Source organism: Saccopteryx bilineata, chromosome 2, assembly GCF_036850765.1.
Source record: "Saccopteryx bilineata isolate mSacBil1 chromosome 2, mSacBil1_pri_phased_curated, whole genome shotgun sequence".
NCBI classification, from domain to species: domain Eukaryota; kingdom Metazoa; phylum Chordata; class Mammalia; order Chiroptera; family Emballonuridae; genus Saccopteryx; species Saccopteryx bilineata.
In genome coordinates this window covers 272,611,240-272,638,234 of record NC_089491.1, presented here as the reverse complement: position 1 = coordinate 272,638,234, position 26,995 = coordinate 272,611,240, and the positions used below count along the sequence as shown (strand labels likewise).

Below are 26,995 nucleotides of genomic sequence, written 5' to 3'. Positions count from 1 at the left end.
GCGCCCGCCCGGCTCGGCTCCGACCTTGCCGCGGCGCAGTGGGGACGGGAGGCGGGAGGAGCCGAGCGGGCGCAGCGCCGGGCGCAGTCTCCAATGAGCGGCGCGCAGCCGGCGCCCCTGACGACCCGAGTCCGCTGCGCCCCCTCCTCACGGCTTACCTGGTGCCAGGTAAGGTAACAGGTAAGAACGCAGCGCCCGGGACCCCCCGACCCAGGTCCTTTCCAGGCCGGGCCGCCAAACGGGACGCAGGCTGGGGAATGTCAGGGTCCCCCTGCCCCGGGGGTGGAGTAGGCGTCTCTGTTGCAGGTAGGAGCCTCCTGAGAGCTTCCCTGGCCCCCGGCCCGAGAACCTCGCGCCCACGGCCGCAGGTCCCAGCCCTCCACCCTTGCAGCGTTCTTCCCACGCCTGCAGGATGAATGTTGCATTTCTTTTAACCCTTCAGGCGCCGCCGCCTCTTGAAAAATGATGGGAATACCTTTGGGGGAGGATCCTGGGATGGCTGGATCCCCCCAAAAGTGAACTGACTCGGCTTCTGAGGGCTCCCCCTACCCAACACAGGGGGGCCTACCCATGCATTCTGAGCACCGGCCGACCTCTTGCCTTCTTCTCCCCAGCTGATGGCCCTCGTGCATTCACCGTGGCAATTAGGCTGCGGGTTCCCAGGACCCTCCCTTACTTCTGGGCCTCTTTAAAGGCGGCGTGTCCCCCGCCCCAAGGCCTGAGCTTCGTTGAGACACCTCTAGGTTGGTCTGACAGGATTCCCTGCCCTCGGCCCATGTCCACTGACCGCCCCCTGGAGATAGCCTGGCCTGTACTGTATTCCCCTTTCCAGGGGACAAATGCCTGGTGACAGGACGATTGTAGGAAGGATCGTAGCTCCCCAGTATGCCTCACCTAGAGCTACCTGAAACAACTTTCCAGTCCCAACACGGGATGGACGTGTTGGGCTCAGCAATGGTGGAGTCAGGATGGAACAGTGGACCCAGCCCAGTTCTGGCCATGTGTCTGAAGACCCCACAGTGACACCATCCCACAGACCTGGCCTCGGTCAGCCAGTGTTCACAGAGCCAGAGCCGCAAATGGACCTTCCCACCGCTGGGCAATGAATGACCGCTTGGGGTGAAAAGTTCACCAGGTTAGAGAGGAGCTGCTTGGGCCACCTGGGTCCTTCAGGACCCTATTCTTTCTGTCCCTGGGCAGGTGCCCACCCAGAGAGTGAAGTGTTGGGTCTCAGCCCTGCCTTTGCCTGTCTCTTCACTTCCCCAAGTCTCCGCCGCCCCCATCTGTAAAATGGGGGTGATAACCGTGGGGACTGCCCGCCCGTTCACTCTGGGGTGGTGGCCAGGATTAACTGAGATGGGAGGGTGCCAGGCACGTAACATACTGACTTGCACTTAGTAATACTCCATGAACCGTAGCTGTAGTGGGTGTAATAATAATTATTATTTATTATCTCCGGGCTGCTGCAGACTTTCCTTTTGTGTTCTGACAGCTAGAGGTGCCCCACCCACCGTTTCTTCTACCAGGAAGGAAAACCTTTGTGGGGACGGGGGACCCTTGTTAATTGTTAATCCTGTATTTGGGGTCAAGGCAAGTTACCCCTCCTGCCTTTCTTCCTGGGCACTGTCTGCTCTGGCCTCTGGCTACCACCTTGTCCTTGTCCTTCGGCCTACATACGTCACCCACGTGCCCACAATGTGCCCTCCAGTTTCACCTGGCCAGCCCTCCAGGTCAGACAGGAGGAGGGGGGACATGCCTCTGAGTAGTCCTGTGGTCCTCACTGTCCCCACCTCCCGGACTCGGCTGGTGGCCTCAGCCCTGTTCTCCTGGCGGCTCAGTAACTTGGAAAGGAAGAGCGGCCTGCACCAAGGGCTGTAACCTGACCCAAGTTGGCTTCTGCTCCATCAGAGCCCAGAGTAAGAGGACTCAGCACTTGGGAACTGGGGACCCTGGTGGCATTGCCATTCTGCCTCCAGTTTGCTGGGTGACCCTAGAAAAGCCGCTCTGCCTCAGTTTTCCCATCTGTAAAATATGGTTCCGATAGTCTGTGGTGTTGGAGTGCAAAATTTTGTTTATTTCAGTGAAGATAAACAACTGGGACTCCTGGAGGAGGGGTGTGTGGCTGTCCCATGGGGTTGACATTGCCCAAAGCAGAGGGGTGTCCGGAAGGAAGTCCCCCAGTGACTGGAGTGGGGGCAGGGAGAGCTGGCCAGATCCCTGGGCTGGTCTCTGGCAGATCTGCCTCTTGCCTTACTTCTGACCCCCAGCTCCTTTCCAGGGGCTGAGGGACTCCCTGTGTCCACCAAGAGGGGTGCAGCAGGAACGGGCTGGCAGGGCCCGGGCACCGGGCAGTGGCTTGGCCAGGGCGCCTGGTGTGGCAGCAGGCCAGAAGCATCCCTCCCTGAGCTCCGACTCACGCTCACCCACTCACTGACTCCCCGAGGCCTCTGCACTGCAGCAGGCGGGAGCTGAACAGGCAGCCCAGCTGGGGCTGGGGGCAGAGCAAGGGCCTGGGGAGGGAGACACTCCCTCTGCTCCCTCCCTGCCCTTGGTCCCATTCAACCCTGGCTTCCCTGGTAGGGGCAGCTGCTGACAAGGCAACCACCTTTCCTGGGACAGACTTGAGTCTGCCTGGCATGCTGGGGTGCAGCCAGGGCTGGGGCATGGGAACTGTCACACCCGTGGGTCCTCGCTGCATCTCAGAACCCTCCTTGACATCATTAGGAGAGGGTGTTTTGAAGGATTAGGACTTTGGAGTTGAGAGCACAGACTTTGGAACTCTGGGACCGGGGTTCACATCCAGCTCTGCCACTTCTTAGCTGTGTGACCTAAGGCAGGTCATTTAACCTCTCTGTGTCTCAATTTTCTCAACTATACAATGGGGGTAATAATAGAACCTACCTCATAGGATTCTTGTGAAGACCAATGCATGTACCTCACTGAGAACAGTGCCAGGAACACGTAAACTTCATAAGTGTCAGCTGTTGTTACTGTTATTGTTGCCGTCGTTGTCATTGTCGTCATTGTCACCATCTCTGCTTGGCTGAACCCCCTCTGGTACTAGCCTCTCTTTTCCTTAGATTAGTATTCCCTTTGAGTACATGTTATATTGACAAGCATTTTAGCTGAGCAGTTGAAAGCCCAGATTCTGGGGCCAGACAGCTCTGGGTTCAAATCCCAGCTCTGCTTCTCAGCAGCTGTGTGATCTTGGGCAAGTTATTAACTTCTCTGGGCCTCAGTTTCTCCACTTGCTGAACAAGGGTGAGGACAGCGCACATCTGACAGAGTTGCTGGGAGGATTATACTACCCTGGGCACTCTCTGTCCCACCCATTCCAGAATGCTCCTCCCCCAGACACCCGCACGGGGGACTCCCTCACCTTTTCATCTGGCTCAGCTGTTACCTTCACAGCAAAGTTCTCCCTGGCTGGGACCCCCTATTTCAAATTGCCCTCGCCTTCATTGCCCTCTGTCTCCTCCCCTACTCTTACTCCTCCCCAGCCCTTCCTTCTCTCTGATATACTGTATCATTCACTTATTCTGTTCTTGTTTCTAGCGTGAATGAGCAGGGGTCTTGGTGATTTTAGTTCATGGTTAAATCCCCACTACTGCCCTGGCCGGTTGGCTTAGTGGTAGAGCGTTGGCCTGGCGTGCAGAAGTCCCGGGTTTGATTCCCGGCCAGGGCACACAGGAGAAACGCCCATCTGCTTCTCCACCCCTCCCCCTCTCCTTCCTCTCTGTCTCTCTCTTCCCCTCCTGCAGCGAGGCTTCATTGGAGCAAAGATGGCCCGGGCGCTGGGCCTTGGCCTCTGCCCCAGGCGCTAGAGTGGCTCTGGTTGCAACAGAGCAACGCCCCGGAGGGGCAGAGCATTGCCCCCTGGTGGGCAGAGCGTCGCCCCCTGGTGGGCGTGCCAGGTGGATCCCGGTCGGGCGCATGCGGGAGTCTGTCTGACTGTCTCTCCCCGTTTCCCGCTTCAGAAAAACACACACACACACAAAAAAAATCCCCACTACTAAGAACAGAGTCTGGCCCACAGAGGGCACTTGATGAACATTCCCTGAATGAACATAATCTTCACAACAGCCCTGTGAGATCAGTTCTCTTTTCATTGCTGTCTTACAGATGAGGAAACTGAGGCTCAGAGATTCTGAGTGAGTTGCTCAAGGTCACACAGCCAGCCAGCAAGCAGCGAACCTGAACCCCTCGCCCTTTTGCCCCAACAGGTCTGGCCTCACCTGGCCGACAATGGCTTTGCCCCCGTGAGCTAGAGCCTGCCCCTCGGTGCCTGCCCACCACCAGCCAGCAGGATGCAGCTGTGGAAGGCGGTGGTGGCGACCTTGGCCTTCATGAGCATGGACATTGGCGTGACCACGGCCCTGTACATCTTCAGCCACCTGGACCGCAGCCTGCTGGAAGACATCCGCCATTTCAACATCTTTGACTCGGTGCTGGACCTCTGGGCAGCGTGCGTCTACCGCAGCTGCCTGTTGCTGGGGGCCACCATCGGCGTGGCCACAAACAGCGCCCTGGGGCCCCGGCGGCTGCGGGCCTCGTGGACGGTAATGGCCCTGGTGTGCCTTTTCGCGGGCATCTACACCATGGTGAAACTGCTGCTCTTCTCCGAGGTCCGCAAGCCGGTCCGGGACCCATGGTTCTGGGCCCTCTTCGTCTGGACCTACATCTCCCTCGCTGCCTCCTTCCTGCTCTGGTGGCTGCTGTCCACGGTGCAGCCTCATGCCAAGGCCCTGGGGCCAGGGGCCGGGGCCGGGGCTGAGGGCTTCCCTGCAGAGGAACAGCCCCCCGCCGAGCAGGCATCCGGGGCTACGCTGCAGAAGCTGCTGTCCTACACCAAGCCCGATGTGGCCTTCCTCGTAGTGGCCTCCTTCTTCCTCATCATAGCGGCTCTGGGTAAGCGAGCACCCGCGGGGCCTGGTAGGCACCCAGGAGATCAACCTTTTCCTCTTAAGTTCTAGCATTTACTTATGCAGTTCAGACATCAAATTTTACAAAAAGGTGAACACTGAGAGTTTCTTTCCTAATTCTGCGTCTGACTACCCTGATCCTCCAGGGCTAACTATAGCAAGAGGTTAGTTTTTGTTTGTTTGTTTTTTACAGAGACAAGAGATAGATAGGGACAGACAGACAGGAATGGAAAGAGATGAGAAGCATCAATCATCAGTTTTTCGTTGCGACACTCAGTTGTTCATTGATTGCTCTCTCATATGTGCCTTGACTATGGGCCTTCAGCAGACCAAGTAACCCCTTGCTCAAGCCAGCAACCTTGGGTCCAAGCTGGTGAGCTTTGCTCAAACCAGATGAACCCGCGCTCAAGCTGGCAACCTCGGGTCTCGAACCTGGGTCCTTCCGCATCCCAGTCCAACACTCTATCCACTGTGCCACCACCTGGTCAGGTGCAAGAGGTTAGTTTTAGTCTTGGATGTCTCCTATTAAATTGAGATTCTTTAACAAGGATTTCACGGCAATCTAACTACATGAACTTAGACAATTGACTTAATCTCTCAGCCTCAGTCTCCTCTGTAAAATGGGAATAATAGTATTACCTTACCTACAGGATTATTGGGAGCCATTTGAGACTTGAAAGAGGTGAAGGAACAGATATCTGGGGTGACAGTGCTCCAGGCATAGCCCATGCAAAGGTCCTGAGGCAGAAAGGTGCCTGGTTGTTAAAGGAATAGCAAGGAGGCCAACGTAGCTAGAGCAGTGAGTGAAGGGGGAGACAGAGAAGAAGATGAAGGCAGGTCAGTCACAGGGGCCCAACCATGCTGGGCACCACTGTTCACTGTAAGGACTTTGTTACCCTAGATGAGATGGGAGCCGTTAGACTGTCTTGAGCTGAGAGACAAAATCTGATTTCGGTTTCACAGACTCCCGCTGTCAACTGAGTGCAGATGAGGCTGATTGGAGTGGGGGGTGGGAGCAGAGAGAAGCAGGAGTTACTACCGAGGTAGTCCAGGCAAGATCGATCACCAACTTGGGGCAGTGGAGGCGGTAAAAGTGGTTGGATTCTGGAAACATTCTGAAGGTGGAGCCGTAGGATTATCTGGTGGAGGGGGGAGTCTGATGTGGTTTGTGCAGCTGGAACGAGAGGGTTCGCCTAGCACAGCACCTGCACCCTGTCAGGTCTCGGTGAGGGTGAGCCTTCGTTTACTTGTTGTGGTTATTATTGTCATCCATTGGTGTGTGCTGGGGTCCGAATGCTGCTGGAGCTCGCTGCTGCCCTTTACTCCCCTGTGGGTAAACTGAGGCAGAACTTCAGCTCAGGTGGAGCTCCCACAGCGGTGACTGGAGGCTCCATGGAGAGACTAAGGCCCTCTTGGCTGCCACCTATGGTCCCTGCACCAACACCAGCAGAGGGCACTAGAACCCCATGGAAGGCCTCACTGTCCCACGTGAGCAGGTCGAGTAGAGCTGCTCGGGATTCATTCTGTGACCTTTACTGAGCACCTGCTGTATGCCCAGCCCCGAGCCAGGCTGTGGCCTGTGGAGAGAGCTGCAGTGAAAACGGGGGACCCATCCTGGCCTGACCACGTTCCACTCCGTGCCCATCATATTCATAAGATGAGAGGGGCGTTCCTGATCTGCGGGAGGGAAGAAGGAACAAGGAAACACCCACACCCCTCCCAAATTGGAAGCCATTTAGGGTTTAAATCCTGGCCCTTCCTTGTAATTGCTGTGTGACCTCTGGCAAATGACTCAGCCTCTCTGAGTCCCGTTCCACCTCTGTGAAGTGGGGGTGACATCCTCTCACCTGCCTCTCCCCACCCCTGCCTCGGGTTGTTGTGAAGATACAGGTAGGAAGTAATCCTGCAAACTGGGAAGTGCTCCCACCAGAAGGGGTGGGTGACAATTCTCATTTTCTCTGAGGACCACAATATCGCATCTCCTGAGGTGCTAGAATTTGGACTCTGAGCCCTCCACCAGCAAGATGGAAGTGAACTTGTGTCCGTCAGCCAGGAGAGCGCCCCTCGGCTTCTCGGCCTCACTGTCCTCCGCTGGAAGATATGGTGACAGCGGCCAGCTTCCGAGCCTGCGCTGAGGGAATGAGAGGCCTCCCGGGCCTCTCAGCCCCATGGCTTAGTGCCTGGTAGCTGTCATTCAGACTGACGCAGTCAGTACACTGAAGATACCGGCTTCCCCTGTCCCTCTTCCCTGGAAAGTGGCAAGTGTTAAGCCATGTGGGGACCCTACCCTGTGCTGCCCCCGCCATGGTGGCAAGAAGAGTTTCCCGGTGGGGTGTAGGCTTCCGGGGGCCCAGGAGGAAGGGTACCAGCCCCTGAACCTCCCCCTCCGGCTCCCCTGGCAGGAGAGACCTTCCTCCCGTACTACACTGGCCGGGCCATCGACGGCATCGTCATCCAGAAGAGCATGGAGCAGTTCAGCACGGCCGTGATTGTCATGTGTGTGCTGGCCCTCGGCAGGTAGCCGGCTCTCAACCCCACGCTCGCCCCCCGGGCCTGCGGCAGGGCGCAGAGAGAAATCAGGGGCGGCTTCTAAGGGGAAAATGAGCCAGGGAGGTCCAAGAAGTGCCCCTTGGTGGGCCTGTCTCTCAGCTGGTCACCATAGTAACCAACAGCCAAACTGGTGCAGCACCGTGGGCCTTTGGCTGAGCCACACCTCCTCCAGGGTTCCCCCACCCACCCTCCCTGGCAGCGTCCCAAGTGGGAAACAAGGGCCGGCCTGTCTGTGCTTTTCAGGAAGAAAAGGAGCCTGGCTGCCAACGTTGGGTCCCTCGACCCCCCCCCAAACACTACCCCTCAGTTCACCCTCACACTTGGGGGCTCCAGCTGGGGACCGAGCCCCAGGGAGCAGGGTCAGGGTCGGAGTCCGGCCTGTCTGCGCCCTGCAGGAGGCCCAGGCCTGGCAGCAGCGGGAGAGGGCAGCGGGTTTGGTGGTCAGTTGCCGGAAGGACGCCGTGCTATGTATAACATCTCTTATCTGCAATTAGCTCATTTGCCGCAGGTATTCGGGGCGGCATTTTTACCCTCATATTTGCCAGACTGAACATTCGCCTCCGGAATTGTCTCTTCCGCTCACTGGTGTCTCAGGAGACGAGCTTCTTTGATGAGAATCGCACAGGTTGGTCCCCCTGGGACCTCAGGACATCCAGGGCTGGGCTCAACCAGGGTGGGCTGGCCTCTCTTTGGGAACGTGGACGGGTGCATTTGTGGTCTCAGCCCCGCTGGCTTTGCCTGCCATCAGCTTCAGGATGGAATCGTCCCAGGAGGAGGGCTTGGGCTCCTGGCTGGCCTGTGCCCTGGGGAGCTGGCCTGCTGGCCGCGGTTTTGGTATGAGCTGTGGCCACAGGGGGACCCTGGCCAGGCCACCCGAGGTCCCTGCAGCAGCCAAGGCACTGGCTTCCTAACTGCCCTCTGGGAACCTCAAGGGCCAGGAGTCCCCACGCCTGTGGCCCACAGGGCCCAGATCCTATGGGGCAAGTGGGGTGGGGGCGAGGGGCAGAGCAGGGGCGGCAGTGTGGTTTCCAGACAGGATCCCAGGCTCCGAGACAGACCAGTCTGGGTCCAAGCCCTGATTCCACTGCTTACTAACTTAACCTTGGGACCTGTTTCCCCATCTCTAAAATGGAAACAATAGTAGTAACTGCCCCGTGAAATTGTGAAGCTCTTAGCCCAGTGTCCAGCAACTGGCAAAGGCCTGAGTCCCCCCAGTACCTCTCAGTGCCCGCCGCCCCTGCCCGCAGTGACCCCACTGCTGCAGCGGGAGCTGAGTTGCCTGTGTTCCAGGGGACCTCATCTCCCGCCTCACCTCGGACACCACCATGGTCAGTGACCTGGTCTCCCAAAATATCAACATCTTCCTACGGAACATGGTCAAGGTCACGGGCGTGGTGATCTTCATGTTTAGCCTCTCGTGGCAGCTGTCCTTGGTCACCTTCATGGGCTTCCCCATCATCATGATGGTGTCCGACATCTACGGCAAGTACTACAAGGTAGGCTTGCCCTGCACCCCCTGCTGGGTCCTGTGAGCAGGGGGAGTTTCGGAGTGACCCCCCCATCAGAAGGGGCTCAGGGAGCTGGGGATGGGGGAGTAGGGTCAATATTTGTTGAGCACCTACAATGTCCTGGGCGCCAAGATACATTATTGAGACAGATAAGGGCCCTGCCCTCAGGGACCTTGTATTCTGATGGGAGATACGGAAGACAAACAGCAGCCATAATAACACCTCACCTAGTAAAAGACAGTAAGTGCACAGGAGAAAAAGGAAGTGAGGAGGAGAAAGTTTGGGGGCCGTGGTGGCTCTATGTAGATCACCCTGAGATGGTGACATTCTGAGGAAAGAGTCAGACATCTCAGCGAAGCCCTGTCCAAGCAGAGGGCACAGCCCGTGCAAAGACCCTGGGGTGGGACCGTGCATTTGAGAAGTCTCAGTGAGGTTGGGGCCATGAGTGAGGGAAGAGGACAGCAAATGAGGGCAGGGAGGTGACGGGCCAGACAGCGTAGGCCTTGGTGAGAACTTTGGTTTTCACGCTGAATGCAAAATTTGCTCTTTCTACATAGCATACGTTCACGGGGGGGGGGGGGGGGGCCTGAGCGAGGCCCTTGCCCATGATGCCATTATGGGCAGGCCACTGTCCCCTCCAGAGGCCCTTGGCTAGGAAGGTGGACCTGTGAGGTGGGCCCCTGGCTCATCCTGCTTCCCACGGTGCTGGATGCCACCCCACCCGAGCCCTGAGGGACCAAGGCTGAGGTCACACAGTGACAGAGGACCCCTCGCCCACGGATCCAGGCCAGAGGGGGGCAGGGGTTGTTCCTGAGCAGAGGGGCTTTGACACGTGATCAGCTCATAGGGACCCTTGATGTCTGTGACCTGAGGCCAGCTCCAAAGTGACTCCATTCCCACGTGTCCCCTTCTGGCAAAGCCCACCACCCAGGGGGGTCCTCTCGCCCACCGCTCTGGGTCATGCGCTCTTTTCCTTCCCAAGTGAAACAGTAAATATATCAGTTGGCATTGGAGCCAGTTCCCTTCCTGCGCGCCCCACCCCACCCTTCCTGCCTTCCTGCCAGCCCCTGCCCCTGCCCCTGGGACGGGGCAGGAAACCCTGCAGCTCTCGTCAGCCCTGCCTCTGTGCGCCTCAGGCCCCCGCCTCAAGTTTGGCTAGACAGGGCCTCAGGGTTGCTCTCTACAGGCCCTCTGCCTACACCTGGATGTGTTGAATGTCGCCACCGAGTCATGGCCACAAGCCACATGCACCGCCCACAGCCAGACATGACTCAGGGCACAGCGCGTCCACCCCCCTCCCCCAGGTGCTGTGCTTTGATGGCTGGGCATGACTCACAGGTCATGGGACATGCCCGTGCATGATCCCAGCAGGGCCTCTCGGGCAGCCGCCCTGGCCGGTTTGAGAACCCATTGTGGTGATGACTCCAAAGCGTGACCAGCACCGCCCAGGGTCCACCTCTAGAGCTCTGGTGGGTGGCTGCCGGCTAGGGGTCACACACTTGGAACCACTGCTCAGCCATTTGTCCTGGTTACACACACATACATACCACACACACGTGACATGGACAGATTGTATAGCCAGGGTCCTCTGCCACCATCTAGAACTTGGCCGGGAGTTCTGGGATCTCTGTGCCAACACTCAGGCCATCACAGAATTTAATTCTGCTGATGATGTAGATGGCACCCCTGTGTATAAAGTTGGAGTTTCCTGTGTAGCAAAGGACCCAGACAGCCCTCTGGGGCATTTCTGTCCTCCTGTCAGCTTGGTGTCAGGGGTTGAGGCTCCTTTTCTGAAAAGATTACCAAGAACTGTACAATCACAAGTAACCTCTGGTTACTGGAGATGTCTTAATGTCCCTCAGGAGCTGGGGCCTGGGGAGCTCACCTCCAGAAGTCTGTCCCCAAGTCCGTCAGACGAAGCGAGAAGGGGATGGGGAAGGAAGGGATTTGGGTCTTACTGTTTTGTCCCCAGAACTCCCTGCATAGAGCCGGTGCCAACTAAGGGCGGAAAAGCCCAGAGAGGCCGGAGGACGCAGGTAGACGGTGAGACTGAGTTTTGGGGTCTTCTCCTTTCTTGTCCCCCTTTCTGCACACAGAGGCTCTCCAAAGAGGTCCAGAACGCCTTGGCCAGAGCCAGCAACACAGCCGAAGAGACCATCAGTGCCATGAAGACCGTCCGGAGCTTTGCCAACGAGGAGGAGGAGGCGGAGGTGTACTCACGGAAGCTGCAGCAGGTGTACAAGCTGAACAGAAAGGAGGCAGCCGCTTACATGTATTACGTCTGGGGCAGCGGGGTACGTGCGCCCCAGCGCGGGGCAGGTCCAATCACAGGAGGAACGGGACAGGAAGGGGAGGGGATGCCTTGCTCCGGGACATGAACCGGGTCCCTGCATGTGGGTGTCAGGCTGGTCGCACTTGACTTCATGGCATCCCAGCTTTCTGCGTGTGCACGGAGCTTTCCAGGAGAGAGGGCAGCCTCCCAGTGAATGTCCCCATGGGGATCTCTTCCACCCCTGCGTTGGGTCCAGGGCTAGAGCTCTCTCCTCAGCTAGGGAGACATCCTGCCGGGTTGGGAGTTGCTCCGAGGCCGGTCAGGACCCAGCCTGAGCCGCTTTCTGGCAGGTCCTGTGTACACACACACACATACACACACACACCCCATTACAGTGTCTGGCTCACTTCCGGGGGTGGGGCGGGTGTGAGTCACAGCCTTTCCCTGGAGGATGCGCAGGACTTGGACCCTGTGGTGGCCACATGTGGGGGGCGAGCTTATGGGGAAACAGCTGGGCTAGGAATGATAAGCGTTGGGAGTTTAGGGGAAGGAGGACCTGGTGGTCTACAGGGGAACAAGAGGACAAGGACTGTCTGGGTCCCCCCAGGGCAGACCACCCCCCAAAAGTGTACAGCCAGGAAGGAGAAGGGGCCTGAAATCCAGGGCAGCTAGCCAAGCCTCTCAGCAGTTGGTCCCCCAGCAGGGGTGCTTTTTGGGTTTGAGGGGGGAAGGGACAAATGAGGACCCTGAATGAGTGGTCAGGGGTGCTGTCTCCACTCCTCTCTCTGACACTTCACCAGGTTCTGGAGGGGGAGGGAGGCAGGGGTGCTAGAACAGCCCCTGTATGGAGCCTGGTAGGGTGAGGAGACAGACCTCACTGTGCTGCTCTGCCTGGCTTGCTGTGTGACCTTAGCCAGTGGACTCCGCCTCTCTGATCCATGCTCTTCCTGATGGGGACTTACAGCTCCTGCTTGGCCTCGAGGAGGGTTTGGGCTCTGATTTGTGTGCCAGGGCCTCACAAAGAAAGCCTTGTTCTCAGCCAGACACATGGCTGCTCCAGCTGGGGACCTATGCAGGGAAACTCCACAGGGGGGCAGGGAGGGCACCAGCATGTGGGGGGATGCTGCGGGCCACAGTTTCAGTCTATGGCTGGAAGTGTGGGGCTCACAGCTGCCCTCACCTCCCCCTGCAGGCCGGGTGGGCTGGGGAACAAGCCGCAGGAAGGTGTGAGCCAGGCCTCCCATGACAAGTGCCCCCTCCCTCTGCCCCCAGCTCACACTGCTGGTGGTCCAGGTCAGCATCCTCTACTATGGGGGCCACCTTGTCATCTCCGGGCAGATGACCAGCGGCAACCTCATCTCCTTCATCATCTACGAGTTTGTCCTGGGAGATTGTATGGAGGTGAGGGGCTGGCTTGGGGACGGGATCCCGGGGAGAGAGAAAGGGGTGCGTGGGGAAGAGGGATCTCAGGGGTGTGCTCCAGGGTCCGAGGGATGCAGGGCTTCTCTCCAAAGTAGACGGGAGAGAATGCTGTAATACCTATAGCAATAACAAAACTAACAAGTGACAGTGACCAAGAGTATTTCAGAAAATGCACGTCAGGTGGCAAACACACAGTACAGTACACAGATGACGTGTTATAGATTGAACGCCTGAAACCAGTGCAGCTTTATTAACCAATGTCACCCCTGATAAATTCGGTTAAAAAAAATGCTCATAAGAGAGCCAGAAGAGGTCTGTGCGCGTCCCCGATTCTTGGAAGAGGAAGCAGAGGTTCAGAGAAGTTAAGCAACTTGCCTGTCCCCTTTGTAGGGGACCTGGATCCACAGCCAGAAGAGTCTGACCTTACTGTAACCCTCCTCAAAGCGCAGCACCAGGGGGGAAACAAGGCTTGTTTTAGGTTAGGTCTTAATTCAGGTCCCCCAACCCTAGCAGACCCTGAGACAGGACGCTGGGGTGTCGTGCTGCCATCGTGTGATGCAGAAGGATATTGGGGGGGGGGTTCTAACTCTCTGCTCACACACACACACACACACACACACACACACACACACACACACACGTGCGCGCGCGCCCAGCCCTCAAGCATTGAAATTGGGCCTCTGTGTCCTCCAGTGAAGAGGTTCACAGATGTGTGGGGGAGGGGCGTGCATGCCCTCAATGGCCCTTTGCGTGAGTCACAGTCACACCTGAGGTCACAGGTGACTCAGCGATTCTGCCTCTAGGAATCTGCGCTTCAGAAACTCCCACACCCGCAGAGGCGTGAGCGACCCAGGACGGGCCGTGCAGCCCTGGTCACGGCAGTGAAAGGTTAAAATCACCACAAGCGCCCGCTGACCAGGCAGGGACTGGGTCAGTACAGTATATCTGTAGTCCAGAGACAGCATGGACGTCTGTCCCGTCCACACATGAGGCAGCAGCCTCGGGAACCAGGCAGTTCCATGTACGCCGGCCTCAAGGGATCCAAAGACATGATGGAAGGAGGCAGATCCCTAAGCAACAGGGAGAGTCTGACCCCATTGGCATAGTGTTTCCAGTACCCAGATTATTTCATTATGACATGCACGTATTTGTAAGCACGTAGACTGGAAAGATACAGAACACGGATGACTGTGGTCGGCTCTAGGATGGGGGGCATGATGGGCAATTTCTGCACAGCCCTGGCATCCTAATAACAATAATAATAACCTTTGGTATTAAAGATGGCAGTCCTAGCTGTAGTGTCCCAAGGGTTCCCTTAGTGCCAACCATGGTCTTCACAGAACCATGGCCCTGGGTACTAATATCACCTCCACTTCATTAGACCAGTCACGGCACCTCAGGACCTAAACTTGGCAGCCAGACGTGCCTGAGTTCAAGTCCTGGCTCTGTCACTTCCCAGCTGTGTGACCTGGGGGAAGTTACTTGAGCTCTCTTCTGCTTTCAGTTTCCTCATCAGCAAAAAAGAGATAATGCTAGATCCCACCTAGTCGCCTATCCAGAGTGCTCCATAAAACGTGCTGTCATGATTACTCACATTTATATTGTGCATTTGTTTTTTGTTGTTGTTGTTTTACCCAGAGAGATGTATAGTATAAATTAAGACCCTTTTTTATTTCTATTTTTTAATTTTTTTTTCTTTTTGTATTTTTCTAAAGTTGGAAATGGGGAGGCAGTCAGACAGACTCCTGTATGTGCCGGACCGGGATCCACTCGGCACGCCCACCAGGGGGCAATGCTCTGCCCATCTGGGGCATTGCTCTGTTGCAACCAGAGCCATTCTAGTGCCTGAGGCAGAGGCCATAGAGCCATCCTCAGCGCCCGGGCCAACTTTGCTCCAACGGAGCCTTGGCTGCGGGAGGGGAAGAGAGAGAGAGGAAGGAGAGGGGGAGGGGTGGAGAAGCAGATGGGCACCTCTCCTGTGTGCCCTGGCTGGGAATCGAACCTGGAACTTCTGCACGCCAGGCCGACGCTCTACCATTGAGTCAACCAGCCAGGGCCAAGATCCTTTTTTTTTTTTTTAACTAAAATTTCCCCACCACCACAGCAGCTGAAGGAGGAAGGTTCCATTCCTGTTCTGCCACATTCTGGCTTCCTTTAACTTCTCTGTGCTTCCGTTTCCTCCTTGGGGGGTGATAATGCCCAGTCCTCTGGGAGGTGCCGGCGTGCAGCTGTAACATCCGCGAGGCGCTGGCTCCTAATCTGTCACATTTATTACTGTGTCCTCATTTTTCATTACGGTTATGAGCTAGCAGTGGGGCCCCAGCAGCCCCCCACAAATAATTCTGTGTCTTTTCCCCACACCCCCTTCCTCTCCTGGTACCACGGACTCCGGGGTACAGGGCTCCCAGGAGCAGAGTGTCAATGGGACAGGAATGTATCTCCCCCTCCTCCCCACAGTCTGTGGGCTCTGTCTATAGCGGCCTCATGCAAGGAGTGGGGGCTGCCGAGAAGGTGTTCGAGTTCATTGACCGGCAGCCAACCATGGTGCATGATGGGAACTTGGCCCCTGACCACATGGAAGGCCGCGTGGACTTTGAGAATGTGACCTTCACCTACCGAACTCGGCCCCACACCAAAGTCCTACAGGTGAGAGGGGGGTGTAAGGCCTGCCCACATCATCCCTTCCCTCACCCCATTGCTCCCCCCTCATCCCCCCCCCCCATCCACACGCCAGGCCACTGCAGCGCAGCTGGGCATACGCAAGGCACGGTCCCGGTGCTCGTGCTGCTTGGGCTCTAGTCAGGGAAGACTGGTCATTAATAGAAGGGTGGTGTGACAGTCAAGGAGGACTTCTCTGAGGAGGTGACATTTGAGCTGAGACCTGAACAAGAAGCAGGAGCCAATCAGGTGGGTTTGTGCAGAAAGAACATTCATTCCAGGCAGAGGAAACAGTATGAAAGTGCCACCAGATGCCAGAAAGGAGAGCACCCTGGGAGCCAGCAGTGCCCAGCATGGCAAAGCAGAGTAGGACCGGCTGGGAAGGGCGCCTGCCAGTGTCCGGGTCCAGAGAGCCACCTGTGCTGCTGCTGGCCCCTCACCGTGTCTGTGTGCTCCTTGCAGAACGTCTCCTTCAGCCTGTCCCCAGGAAAGGTGACTGCGCTCGTGGGGCCCTCAGGCAGTGGAAAGAGTTCCTGCGTCAACATCCTAGAGAACTTCTACCCCCTGGAAGGGGGCCGCGTGCTGCTGGATGGGAAGCCCATTGGCGCCTATGACCACAAGTTCCTGCACCGCGTGGTACTTGCGGGCCTCTGCTCTGCAGGCCTCTGCTGCCCCCTCCGCCCTTTCTTTGTCCCGACCTCGCTCTGGCTCTCGGACACTGTAGGGACATGGATGCTAAGAACAGCCTCGGGCATATGTGCGGTTCAAAGAATAATCACCAGGGTAGCACGGGGCTGTTGGTCCATCAGGGAATAGAATACTCCATCACTACAGTCAGCCCCTCAGAAGCAACCTCTCACCCAAACGTTGATTGGCATCATTTTATCCCCCCCCCCCCAATACTAGCAAAAGTTTATTAGAAAGTCACAGAGGTAGAAAAACTGTTCAGGCTGTGCAATAATACTTCAAGTATGCTCAGACACTTCCTGTCCTCAGACGGTTAGTATCGTCAGTCCTGAATTTTCGCCCCCTGGGCTGGGCAGTGTGGAGAGGGAGCTCATTGGGGTCTGCTGCATTTTTCCTGATGACTCAGGGTATCAAGTACCTTTTCATAAGGGGGTGCACCACTTGGATTTCCTCTTTTGTGAATACCTTTTCTTTAAAACTGAAATTTTAATTTTTGTAAACCCAGAGCAATGAAGCACGGCAATTTAAAGCATACTCCCGATTCATCGGAAGGTCTCCTAATTAAGTTGTGGGTGTTCCCTTCCATCTCATCTTTTAAATTCTGCAGTTTGGTTTTATGGATGCACTATAATTGTGTAACCAATCCCCAACTTACCTACAATTAGATTATTTCTTTTATTATTATTATTATTATTATTGCTATTTACAGTGTTACAGTGCTACCCTCCATACTATCACTTTTTGTAGGCCAAATTCCTAAAATGGGGACCATGGTTCAACAGCTCCTTTAAGTTGTCCCCTTAGAAGGGAGGGAGGTCTTTGCGGTCTGACACAGAGCTACATGCTACCTTCTCTCTCTTTCTCTCTCTTTCTCTCTCTCTCTCTCTCTCTCTCTCTCTCTCTCTCTCTCTCTCTCTCTCTCTCTCTCTCTCTCTCTCTCTCTCTGCTTCCAGGGCAGGACAGACAGCGAGCTGTCTTGGAGGTCAGGGAACTTGGCTTAGCACTGAGTGGCAAGCTTAGGGGACCCCAGTCTGTCTGTCGGTTGAGGGAGGCCGAGGGTTTGCACTCAAAGTGGACCCTACTGTTGGGGACAGAAGAGAAGCAGCTGAGTGCAGCAGCCAGGCGCAGGCCCCCACCCCCCACCCCCCACCCCCACCCCATCGGATTTCAGGCCCGAGACCCCTGGCATCAGCCGGGCCTGGGGCTGGCAGGGTTCCTGGTGACAGCTGGCCTGATGCGTTCCTGGCCTCTCATGCCGGTTCCTCCTCCCCCTCCTCAGATCTCCCTGGTGAGCCAGGAGCCCGTGCTGTTCGCTCGCTCCATCACGGACAACATCTCCTATGGCCTGTCCACCGTGCCCTTTGAGATGGTGGTGGAGGCGGCGCAGAAGGCCAATGCCCACGGCTTCATCATGGAGCTGCAGGATGGCTACAACACAGGTACCCTCCGAGCACCTGTATAGCTGTGCCAGGCCCCGCCCTCGGGGCCACAACCCTCGGACCACCCACTGCCGCCTGCCGGCTCCTCTTTGTTATTTCGGGTGAAATTCCGGTCACCTGAATGTAACCATTGACAAGGGAACAACTCGGTGGCATTCAGTTCATTCACGACACTATACAACTTCTCCTTACCTTGTTCCAAAATGTTATTATTTAAAAATAAGACTCATGTGCTATATTAATTAGTGACGTAACTTGATATTAATGAATCGATATTTCAATTTGACAGACTTAACAATAGGGTCATTTATACCGTTTGTTACATTTAATACACTTTCAATGGTTAACTCTTGGGAAGGGGCTATCCACAGGTTCAAAACTAAACATATATATATATATATGACAATATACAATGAAAAGCTTTTATTCCATCCCTATCTCCACACCCAGTTTTCTCCTGCCACCACCAAACTTGTGTTAGTTTCGTACATGGCTTCTTTATCCAAATGTAAATATATATTTTTATTTCCTCCCGCCCATTTACAGAAAAGAAATGGCACATCCTATTCTGCACCTGGTTCTTTAAACTTGACACAGTGTCTTAGTGACATTTACATTGGTGTCTAGAGAGCTGCTTTGTTCCTTTTATTGGGGGGACTATCAAATGCCTTTTCTGCATCTGTTGAGGTGGTCATACCATTTTGATCCTGGGTTTTGTTATAGTGTATCATGTTGACCGATTTGTGGGAATTGAGCTATCCTTGTGACCCCAGAATAAGTCCCTCTTGGTTGTGATGTACAACCCTTTCAACATACTGTTGAATCTGGTCTGCAAGTATTCTGTTGAGAATTTTTGCATCTATGTGTATTAGGGAGACTGGCCTGTTGTTTTCTTCTCTTCTAGTATGTTTGTCTGGTTTTGGTATTGGGAATATGCGGGTATGTTGTAGAATGAGTTTGGAAGCATATGTCCTTTTCAGTTCTTTTGGAATTGTTTGAGAAGGGTAGTTACTCATTCTTTACATGTTTGGTAGAATTCACCTGTGACACCTTCTGGTCCTGGAATTTTGTTTGTTGGAAGTTTTTTAATTACTGCTTTAATGTCATTGCTATTCATTGGTCTGTTCAGACTTCCTGTTTCTTCTTGGTTCAGTCTTGGACGGTTGTATTTTTCTCAAAAAAAAATCTGTTTCTGGCCCTGGCTGGTTGGCTCAGCGGTAGAGCGTCGGCCTGGCGTGCGGGGGACCAGGGTTCGATTCCCGGTCAGGGCACATAGGGGAAGCGCCCATTTGCTTCTCCACCCCCCCCCCTCCTTCCTCTCTGTCTCTCTCTTCCCCTCCCGCAGCCGAGGCTCCATTGGAGCAAAGATGGCCCGGGCGCTGGAGATGGCTCCTTGGCCTCTGCCCCAGGCGCTAGAGTGGCTCTGGTTGCGGCAGAGCATCGCCCCCTGGTGGACAGAGCTTCGCCCCTGGTGGGCGTGCTGGGTGGATCCCGGTCGGGCGCATGCGGGAGTCTGTCTGACTGTCTCTCCCCGTTTCCAGCTTCAGAAAAATACAAAAAAAAAAAAAAAAAATCTGTTTCTTTTAGGTTGTTTAATTTGTTGTATTAATTGTTCATCATATTTTTTTTAAATTATGTTTTGGTTTCAGGTTGTTCGTAGTATACTTTAATGACCCTTTGTATTTCTGTGGTGTCAGTTGTAACTTCTCTTTCATTCCTGATTTTATTTATAGTATTTGGGTTCCCTCTCTTTTTTTCTTTATAAATCTGGCTAAAAGTCTATCAATTCTGTTCATCATTTCCAAGAACTTGCTCTTCGTTTCATTGATCTTTTCTATATTTTTAGTCTCTATCTTTTTATTTCCACTCTTATCTTTATTATTTCCTTCCTTCTACTTACTTTGGATGTTGTATTCTTTTTTTTTTTGGTGGTGGTTGTATTCTTTTTTTAACAGCTGCATAATATTCCAGTATATGAGTTTCATAATAATTTACTTATTAATAACTTATTCGGTTTTCTATTGATGGGCATTTGAGTAGGGTTTGTTTTTTTTTCTTTGTCTTTGTGCGGGGTTTTTTTGTTTGTTTTTTTCTTTTTGCAGTAAGATTACTGTGGGCCACGCACAACCTTGTGCCTGCGTCACTGCATGGGAATGTTGAACTGTAGAGAGAATTCACAGGGTTTGCTGGCACAAGGTTGTGCATTTGTAACTGGGACCTACAGATGTGCAAATACAAGCTGGTAGACACAGGTGCATGCCTGCAGCCCTGTCACTGGGGAGACGGGGGCGCCTTCTTCCCTGTAGCTGTACCAGCCCAATGTATTACCAAAAGTTTGGATTTTTGCCACATTCACGGGTAAAACTTATTATCTCGGTACCAATTGCATGTAGCCATACTTTTGTGTGTGTGTGTATCTTTCTGAAGTTGGGAACGGGGAGGCAGTCAGATAGACTCCCGCATGCGCCCGACCGGGATCCACCCGGCATGCCCACCAGGGAGCGATGCTCTGCCCATCTGGGGCATTGCTCTGCCGCGACCAGAGCCATTCTAGTGCCTGAGGCAGAGGCCACAGAGCCATCCTCAGCGCCCGGACCAACTTTTGTTCCAGTGGAGCCTTGGCTGCAGGAGGGGAAGAGAGAGACAGAGAGGAAGGAGAGGGGGAGGGATGGAGAAGCAGATGGGTGCCTCTCCTGTGTGCCCTGGTTGGGAATCGAACCTGGGACTCCTGCACGCCAGGCTGACGCTCTACCACCGATCCAATTGGCCAGGGCCGCATATAGCCATACTTTGTATGCCTCTCTTAAGCAGGGAAGGAGAACACCTTTTCATGAGCTTGTGCACTGTTGGTAGTCCCAGCTGGTGGCCCTTGTAAGCACACTTTTCCTGGATAGTGCTGTCCCTTGGAAGCAGGGAACACAAGGGAAGGGGCCTTCTCGGTCACCCCTGGGGTGGCCCCGGACTCCCCTCCTGCTCACTCGTCCCTGTGCCTCCACCCCACAGAGACGGGGGAGAAGGGTGCCCAGCTGTCGGGCGGCCAGAAGCAGCGGGTGGCTATGGCCCGGGCTCTGGTGCGGAACCCACCTGTCCTCATCCTGGACGAAGCCACCAGTGCTCTGGACGCAGAGAGCGAGTACCTGGTGAGTTGCGGGCGGCTGGGTGATGCTGGAGCCCACGGGTGCTGGGAAGGGCTCGGGAGTGGCCAGGGCCCTCCCAGACTGTCAGCTCCTGGACTGGAGCTGACATCGTGTTCTTGTTCCTTGCCTCTCCATGAATCAGTTCATTTATTAGGCCGGTATTTACTGTGTCCCTTGTGGGCAGCAGGCAGGAATCCAGGTGCTGAGGTTACCTTTAAAACTGGAGAAACAGATTTTATTCAGTGACTAATGTCAGTTGGGAAGAGCTAGGGCTCAAGGGAAAACCCACAAAGGGTTGGTCAGCGTGGATGCAATCAGGCCTGAGGGGTCTGCCACCGGCCACTGTTGCAGTTGGGATTCTCTCCTCCCATGGAGACTGGGGATCAAGGCCATGTCCACCCTATTGATTCTATTGCAAAGGAATGGCTTTCGGGTGCTTGAGGAAGACCCTCTTGAATTTTAGGGTACTCACATATACATCTCAAAGGCACAGAGGAGGTTGGGTGTTGGCTAGAACAAACAGCTGATCCTCCTGGCTACACGGAGCACACACACAGGGGGTGGGGTCATCCCAGGGAAGGGCTATGTCCAGAGAGCACCGGCCTCTTAGTGCAGGCTCGGGGTGGCGTCACCTGTGCCCAGGGTCTGCAGTGCTCACCAGTAGAATCAGGGTACCATTTGAGCAGGGACCCGGAGGGAAAGGAGGGAGCCATAGGAAGTTCCCGGTTAAAGGCGTTTTCCAGGAAGAGGGGCAGCAGGTGCAAAGGCCCGAAGCAGGTTCACAGCCAAGTCCAAAGGGCCAGTGTGTCTGGTGGGCAAGGCGAGGACAGAGTCAGAGGGAGACCCGAGCACTTCAGGCCCTCCTAGTCAAGAGTCTGGACTTTAAAAAAAAATTTAATAGATTTTTTTTTTTTTAGAGCTGTTTTAGGTGTAAAGAAAATTGAGCCGAAAGTACAGAAAGTTCCTGTAGATCCCCTTCTCCCACCGGTCTTTGCTATTGTTAACATCTTGCATTATCATGGGACATTTCTTAGAACTGACAAACCAGTTTGAGGCATTAGTACTAACTAGAGCCCGTGGTTTTACATGCAAGGGGGTCACTGTTGTGTTGTGCATTCTCTGGGTTTTGACAAGTGGAGAATGTCATGTGTCCATCATCGCAGACACAGAACAGTTTCACAGCCCTGAAACTCCTGTAGACCTTCGAGAAGCCATTGGAGGGCTTAGAGCAGGAGTTCAACAAGAACTGATGAAACGTTCTTGTATCCAAGTGCGGAGTGGAACCGGTAGCCAGGCAGGAAGGCTGAGGAACGGAGGTAGAAGCAGCAGGGTCGGGGTAGAACAGAGGAGGAGACAGCGTCTGCAGGATTTGGCAGGAGCTGGATTTGGGCCACGAGGGAGGATGAGGAACAGAGCGTGAAGGTTTTGTTGTCATGAGCTGTCCCCTCCATGAGCAAAACCCCAGGAAGCAGGTTGCATGTAAGCTCCTAGAGACTCAGTGTCACTAGCTGGTGGTGGGGCGGGGCAGGGGGAGGGTGAGTGTGGCGGTGCCCGCGTGAGCCCGCCCTCCTGTATTCCTAGATCCAGCAGGCCATCCACGGCAACCTGCAGAAGCACACGGTGCTCATCGTCGCACATCGACTGAGCACAGTGGAGCGGGCCCACCGCATCGTGGTGCTGGACAAGGGCCGCGTGGTGCAGCAGGGCTCACACCAGCAGCTGCTGGCGCAAGGCGGCCTCTATGCCAGGCTGGTGCAGCGGCAGATGCTGGGGCTTGAGCCCACCCTGGACTGCGCAGCCGGCTACCACGAGCCTCCCGGCAGCAGCTGCCACAAGGCCTGAATGTCGGCCCTTCCTCTCCTGGTGGGGCACAGGCCCCGGTGCCCATCTGCTGGATGTACCCTTGAAAGGGCAGACCTGAGCTGCCCTTAGAGCTCAGGCCCACAGCACCAGAGGGTGACTCGCCACGTCCCACGTGTCACAGCTTCCTGCATCCTGCCCTGGTTCCCATTCTGTTCCCCAGGCCACCACCAGCCCCCACTACCATGAGCCACTCCCTCCAGTCCGGGTATGGCGGCTGCGAGTCTCGCCACCTGGTCTCCCAAGGCCTGTAAGCAAGGGCAGCACCACCTTTTTAAACCAAGATCTTACCAGGGTTTGTTTTTTGTTTGGTTTTTTTTACTGCTTGGTTTGATGGTTCCCTGTCAACTCCCAGATTTCAAAAACATTTTTCTAATTGAGAGTAATGGTGGGCAAGGTCACTGAGATGTGACCGTCCTTAACAGCCCCGGGAAGGTCAGGGGAGTGCTAAGTCTCTACCCTTTTACCTTCGAGAGAAGGGTCGTCCCTGTCCCCAAGGGAGGACACAGGGAGGGGACTTTCTGTCTCTCCCTCTTCCCAGTTTGGTGAGTCAGGCCCAGAGTGAGCGGGGAGACTGGGAGGTCCCCTGCAACATCGAAGCCAGTCTCACTGTGAACCACTGCGCACCTTAACTGGGGGAGGGAGGGGCTGGCCAGGCCTGGAGGACCTGGGGGTACTCCGCCCAGCGCCCAGCTTCAGCCCCGCCCCAACCCCCCACTGGCTGGCAGCCCCTCCCCCCCCACCGGAGTCTCTGCTGTTCGGAGGCCCTTTGATGTTTGAGAGACGCATCCTCTTCCCTGATCAGTGTAGGATGGTGGCAAAGTCCAGGGTCTGGCTTTTCAGGGACATTGCAAGATGCTGGGAGAACCCGGTCAATAAAGTATACTACCTCTGACCCCTGACCTCTGACCTCTTCCTGGGCCATCTGCACCATTATTTGGTTAGGTTTCACCATCAGACCCAGCTCTCTTCCAGGCCCTGTCAAGGGTGGTTGTGGAGAGGCTTTGGGTGGTCTTGGGCCCTCCCCCCAGGGTCTAGGAGCCCCAGGGCCTCCCACACAGACAGTCATGGCTTCTTCTGTCTCCCTGGGGCTGTGCAGAGCGAACCCGTCCCCTCCAAATCCTGAGTCTACTGCCTCCCAGGAAAGCCGGCCCCGGCAAATGCCACTGCGCTCTTCCCCATTGGGGACCAGGTACCCCACACACCCTGCAGCCCGTGGGGCTGAGAAATCAGGCCTAGCAGAACCACCCCGTCAGAAGACAGGCAAAGATGCCAGGGGAGGACTTCTTGGGGATTCTTTGTACCTACTGAATTATGCAAAGTCTGGGGTCCCAGGGAGCAGGTGGAGCAGTGGTTGTTTACTGACTGGCAGAGAACTATTTCGGTATTTTAGCTACTGGCTTAGTCACATCGTACAGACCAGCTCAACGTCAGCCACAAACCCGTCTCCCTACCAAGGGAACAGGCCTAAGACCAGACTGTGGCCGGCTGGGTCCCGCACTGGCCCTCAGGGGCCTGGACCTGCCTTGAGCATCTCTTCTGACCAGACCTCTCTGGCCCTTGCCCTGAAGAGCCCAATAAGAGCCTCAGAACTGGGTCTCAGAGCAGGACTGTGCTCAGACACAGGCTAGGGGCCTAGGTGGAACCCGGGAGGCTCCAGGTCCCTAGTGTCCTTTCTTCTTTAGTCTTCATGACAACTGCTTTTCTCCCAGAGCTCAGAGAGGCTAATTGACTTGTTTTACGCCACACAGCCAAGACCCCCACAGGCTGAACCCACGAAAGTAGGGAACAGACATATTGCAGGGGCATTATGTCATCTGAACTCTTCTGCTCTGTCTGTACCATCCCATAATATGAAAAGGTGATAATTTTTCAGTGGTGGGAAGACCTGATAATTATACAGAGGTTCTCTGGGTTCGCCAGAAGGAAAACAGCGTCCCACTTACCTCCCCTTCTTGGGGCTTCAGTGTTCTCCCTGGTGGGTTTCGAGGATGGAAGGAGAGATTGACCCTCCTGCCCGAGGGCATGGGGGTCCTTGGTGAGGAGGGCGTGTTAGTTTCATGGAGCTACCGCAGCCAATGACCACAAACCAGGGAGCTTAGCACAGCACCCTACTGTCTCACAGTTCTGGAGGCCATTAAGGTGTCAGCAGGGCTGAGCCCCCTTCAAAGGTTTTAAAGGAGGGTCCCTCCTGCCTCTTGCGGCTCCTGGTGGCTTCTGGTGGCTTCTTGTGCTTCACAGCTTGCGGCCGCATCCCTCTAGCCTCCACCTCCGTCAACCATGGCCTTCTCTGTGTGACTTGGGGTTTCATCTCTCTTTTTGTGTATGAGGGCATTTGTCACTGGGTTTAGGGCCCATGCAGATAATCCAGGATGATCTCGTCTTGAGATCCTGAATCACATTCGCAAAGACCCTTTTTCCAAATAAAGTCACATTCCCAGGTTCTAGGGATTTAATGAACATGTCTTTTTTTGGGGGGGGGTCACTTGTAAGCTTCATCTGTGTGGCTTTGCATCCCTTGCTCCCTCTCTCTGTGGGGCCACGGCCCTGGCTCAGGGCCACCTCATGACTTCCTGCTTGGTTTGGGGGGAGTGGGGGGAGAGTTAAATGCTTAGAGGACCAGGAGGGTCAGGGCTGGTTGTGAAGGGGGTTGTGGAGCTGAAAGGAGAGGCTTTGGGCTGGACTGGCCTGCTGCCATGTTCATTTGGTCCTTTGTCAATCAGAGTTTTCCTTTGCTGCAAACTCTCCCATGGCATCTCTGTGCATCAAACCCAAACACCTCCCCATGGCCATAGAGCCCCTGTCTACCTTTCAGCCTCAGATTTGATCCTCAGTTGCTCTGCTCCAACCACACTGGCCTCCTTCCTTCTGGTCCTCGAGCAAGCTAAGTTCATTCTTTTCTCTGAACCTTTACACTGACTGTTCCTTCTGCCTGACACACTGTTCCTTGTACTCAGTCCCCAGCTGGTTCCTTCTCAGTCCTCTCTCAGCTCACATGTTCCCACTTCCTCGACACATCCTAAATGTTGAGTTTCCCCCAGTCACCCTGATCTGTTGTCGTCACAGCACTTGTCACCCCACCCAATGTTTTCTCCACCTCGTTTGCTCTGTTCTAGGCACAGGTCCATGTGAACTGTATCACTTAATCCTCATAAAACCCCTAAAAGTTACATTCACTATGATATCCACTTTGCAAATGGGGAAATTGAGGCACAGAGAGATTAAGCGGCCTCCCAGTTAGTAAGGGATAAAACCAGGCTTCACACCTAAGAAGCATGTGGTGTGTGTGTGTGTGTGTATGTGTGTGTGTGTGTGTTCTCAACCACAGAACACCTGTGAGAGTAAACCTGGGAGGGTGTGGGGGGAGGTATATTGACACTGCACCAAGGGCTGCAGATCAAATATTAGACTTGAGTTCTCAACTGTGAGTACCTCCCGGAAGCGGTCAGGTGTCGCAAACGCAGCTGGCCAGGTGTTAGGAAAACTGGACAAGGCTCTGGCTTTTTCTTTCACTTTTCCATTTTTGACGTGGCTTAGAGGAGACCTTTCTGTCCTGTGAAAAACAGCATCCGGTGCCAGCCTGGGCACAAATGGCAGCCCAGGCTCGGTGTCAGTAACCGGTGACAAAAGGGGGCGGGAGGGAGTGTGACAAAGAGGAGAGCTCCCATCAGAGGGGATGGTGGGACATGGCTTCAGCCCCTTGGGGCCACACAGGAAGGCGGGCAGGCCAGCAGAGCTTCTGATGTATCCAGAGAAGTTGGAAATTTCCAGTTTTGATATAAGATCCACTGCTTTTTATAGATGGGCTCGACTTATTTTTATGAAACAGGGAGTCAAGAAAACATGTCTCCAGGCAGGGGCCCGCCTGTGAGTCACCCGTGGGCAGCCTCCATGTTGGTCCTGTCTGCCCTCCCATCTGCCCATCCCTTTATCCCCACCCCGCCCCTCCCAGGCCAGGAGTTCCAGATTCTTCTCCCTGTCCCCATGCCAGAGTCAGCTCCAGATCCCCAGTTGGCAAACCGGAACCCAAAGTGGTTCCAGAGACCGCACTGGCCCCTCCTTAGAAGGCAGATGGGATTATTTTGTTTTTTTCTCCCCGCATACAAGGTAAATTTACAGTTGCAAGTGATATCCTTTTGAGTGAATGAAGCCATCGTAATTGTCATACTCTGCCTGTCTTTCTTTGTACCAACAACCATAACGAACAACTTTTGCCCACACCTGTGCATGTCTCGTTTGGAATAGTTCCGGATTTACGGACAGGTTGCGGTGCTGCTGATGCGGAGACTCCTGTCAGCACCTGGCTGGCCCTCCTGTCAGCGCCTCACGGGCCCAAGGTGCCTGTGTCACACGACCTGGGAGCCAACACTGGCGACCCGCCGGCGATGGAAATGCCACGTTGCTGTTGTATTTCACAAGCCTTTCACCTCATGGCCGTTTTCTGTTCCGGGATCCCACTCAGGGGACTGCACTGCCTTCAAAGATATTTTAAAGTTATTCTGTCGGTGCTAAAATACATGTAACAGAAAACGGACCATTA

At 54.9% G+C, this 26,995-nt stretch overlaps 1 protein-coding gene across 6 annotated transcripts; it reads left to right on the top strand.

The window, feature by feature from the left end:
* Window positions 1-26,983, top strand: ABCB9 (ATP binding cassette subfamily B member 9). Of its 6 annotated transcripts, none has more exons than XM_066260693.1 (12): window positions 1-168; window positions 4,224-4,908; window positions 7,325-7,439; window positions 7,967-8,097; window positions 8,763-8,968; window positions 11,077-11,274; window positions 12,525-12,653; window positions 15,132-15,320; window positions 15,795-15,968; window positions 17,299-17,458; window positions 20,462-20,598; window positions 26,701-26,983. In XM_066260693.1, the coding sequence occupies exons 2-12, from the start codon at window positions 4,308-4,310 to the stop codon at window positions 26,965-26,967; spliced, it is 2,307 nt and encodes a 768-aa protein (XP_066116790.1). In that variant the 5' UTR covers window positions 1-168; window positions 4,224-4,307; the 3' UTR covers window positions 26,968-26,983. The 6 variants fall into 6 exon arrangements, with proteins under 6 accessions (XP_066116790.1, XP_066116789.1, XP_066116786.1 ...); XM_066260692.1 differs by having other exon boundaries at window positions 4,123-4,908; XM_066260689.1 differs by having other exon boundaries at window positions 1-180.
* The last annotated feature ends 12 nt before the right edge of the window (window positions 26,984-26,995 follow it).